Raw genomic sequence first — 2,221 nt, forward strand, 5'->3', positions numbered from 1 at the left:
TTGTAATTTGAAAATCTAAAGTTTAAAGTGCGCCTGGAGAGCGCTTACTAGAAGAGGAAGTGTAAGCCTAGCTTAAGTGGCTATAAGCCCGGAATTTCGTGCATCCCGCCCGCCGGGGAGCGGCGGAGCCCAACGCTTGGGGGCGGTGTCCCAGCGTGTGAACTGGTGGGCGGCGTCCGGCGGTGGGCGGGGCGTTCGCCGGCGACACCGCCCAGCAAGCTGCGGCCTTCAAGGTTGTCAGCCCCTCCCACTCCACCCGAGACTCCGAGGAGGCAATAGGCCAGACGACAAAAGCTCCGCCCATCGGGGGCGGGGCCACGGGGCCGCGACTCCCGTGGTGCTCCGCGGCCACTTCCGGGCCGGGCGCGGCGCAGGGTCCCCGCTGTCATGTTCCGCGCTCTGGACCGCCTGGCCGCGCGGCCCGGGGCCCGGCCCTCGATCGTGCTGCTCCTGCCCGCGCGCGGCCGCAAGACCCGCCACGACCCGCCTGCCAAGTCCAAGGTCGGGCGCGTGAAAATGCCGCCCGCGGTGGACCCGGCGGAATTCTTCGTGTTGACGGAGCGCTATCGGCAGTACCGGCAGACCGTGAGCGCTCTCAGGTGCGTGAAGGGCAGGCGGGCTTCGGCGCCCGCTGGGAAGTCTTGGGGAGGGAGGGAGGGTGGGTGTCGACTTGAAGCTCGTCCTCACCCAGGCAAGAGTTCATGTCAGAGGTGCGAAAGAAGATATACGAGGCCCGATCCGGGGTCCTGGCTGAGCGCAGGGCGCAGGAGGCCGCCGCGGAGCACCGGGAGCTCATGGCCTGGAACCGGGAGGAGAACCGGCGCCTGCAGGAGCTGAGGTGCGAAGGGCGAAGGGCTGGGTGGGCTGGGCTCAGCCGCGGGCCCCCTCACCCTCGGCATCTTGGCCCTTTCAGGATAGCTAGATTGCAGCTGGAAGCTCAGGACCAGCAGCTACGACAAGCCGAGGAGCAGGCTCGGCGGGCCCGGGAGGAGCAGGCTTGGGTGCAACTGAAAGAGCAAGAAGTGCTCCAACTGCAGGTGGGCCGAGGTTGTGGGGAGTGTGGGCATTGGAGACCCCGGGAGAGCAGGGAGTCAAGGACCCCCCGTCTTCAGGAGTCTTCCCGCTCTGCACGGGGAGGGTGTGTTCGCCCTCGCGGCTGATAGTCAATAAAGGTTACAGGCTAGTATCAGGGAAACCCATAACTGAGACAAGCGGTTTTTTAGGTGTAAGAGGGAGTGGCGGGCTTGGGAGGCCACCCCCTCCAATCAGGTTGTCACAGTTGCTTCTTGGGTTCTGGATGAGAGATCCGGTGGGTGATTGTCCAGAAAACAGGAATATGATGGCTGAGGTCACCTAGTGCTGTTCTGCTGCAAGAATGATGGGACACTCAAAAGGGCCCTCGACTCTTTAAGACGCCCTTCTTTAAGGATACTGGGAACCTCAGCCCTCATGGGCTAGAGACAGTAAGCTGGGCGGAGTGCCAGCTCTGGTGGAGTTCCCATGGAGCTAACCTTTCCCTTCCATAGGAAGAGGCAAAGAACTTCATCACCCGGGAGAACATGGAGGCACGGATAGAAGAAGCCTTGGACTCTCCGAAGAACTATAACTGGGCCATCACCAGAGAAGGGCAGGTGGTCAGGAACTGAGCACAGAGGCTCCTAGGGGCCAAAGTAAGGACAGTGCTTGCCCAGGGACCATGTGTATTGGGGCAGGAATTGGTGCATCCTAGGAGGCTGGCTCAGCCTTTCCCAGAGCAGGCCCCATTCATTCTAGGTTCTGCACTCACCACCTGACCAGGACCTTCTGACACCACATACAGACTCAGGACAGCATTAGACTCGGGGAGTTCCTGTCACACAGGACCAGACTGGACTATTTCCCCTCTAGCAGCCAAGCTATCCTCTGAGTCTCATGGAGTACTGTGAGCGAAATGTTTGTTGCTTTTATAAATAAAGTTTTATTGGAACCCGGTCTCACCCATTCACTGACTGTTGTTATAGTGCCCTGATGACAGAAGTAGTTACAGCAGAGCCTGAACAGCTTGTAAAATCAAAGGCGTTTGTTATATGACTTTTTGTATGTAGCAGGAATCTCAGAGTCTTATTAATAAAACCAAACCTGAGGCCAGTTATTGGGATGAACGCTGGAAGATCAGAGAGACAGAACAGGCCACAGCCACCTCACCTCGCCAGTTCCTCAGCTGATCCTGTTTCCTCAGACT

At 59.2% G+C, this 2,221-nt stretch overlaps 1 protein-coding gene across 3 annotated transcripts; it reads left to right on the top strand.

The window, feature by feature from the left end:
• Positions 1-349: 349 nt before the first annotated feature.
• Positions 350-1,971, top strand: Mrps26 (mitochondrial ribosomal protein S26). Of its 3 annotated transcripts, none has more exons than XM_037205219.1 (5): positions 350-599; positions 692-838; positions 914-1,037; positions 1,527-1,670; positions 1,753-1,971. In XM_037205219.1, the coding sequence occupies exons 1-4, from the start codon at positions 388-390 to the stop codon at positions 1,644-1,646; spliced, it is 603 nt and encodes a 200-aa protein (XP_037061114.1). In that variant the 5' UTR covers positions 350-387; the 3' UTR covers positions 1,647-1,670; positions 1,753-1,971. The 3 variants fall into 3 exon arrangements, with proteins under 3 accessions (XP_037061114.1, XP_028734363.1, XP_028734364.1); XM_028878531.2 differs by having other exon boundaries at positions 351-599; positions 1,774-1,971; XM_028878530.2 differs by having other exon boundaries at positions 1,527-1,971.
• The last annotated feature ends 250 nt before the right edge of the window (positions 1,972-2,221 follow it).

This window comes from Peromyscus leucopus, chromosome 4 (genome assembly GCF_004664715.2).
Source record: "Peromyscus leucopus breed LL Stock chromosome 4, UCI_PerLeu_2.1, whole genome shotgun sequence".
Classification (NCBI taxonomy): domain Eukaryota; kingdom Metazoa; phylum Chordata; class Mammalia; order Rodentia; family Cricetidae; genus Peromyscus; species Peromyscus leucopus.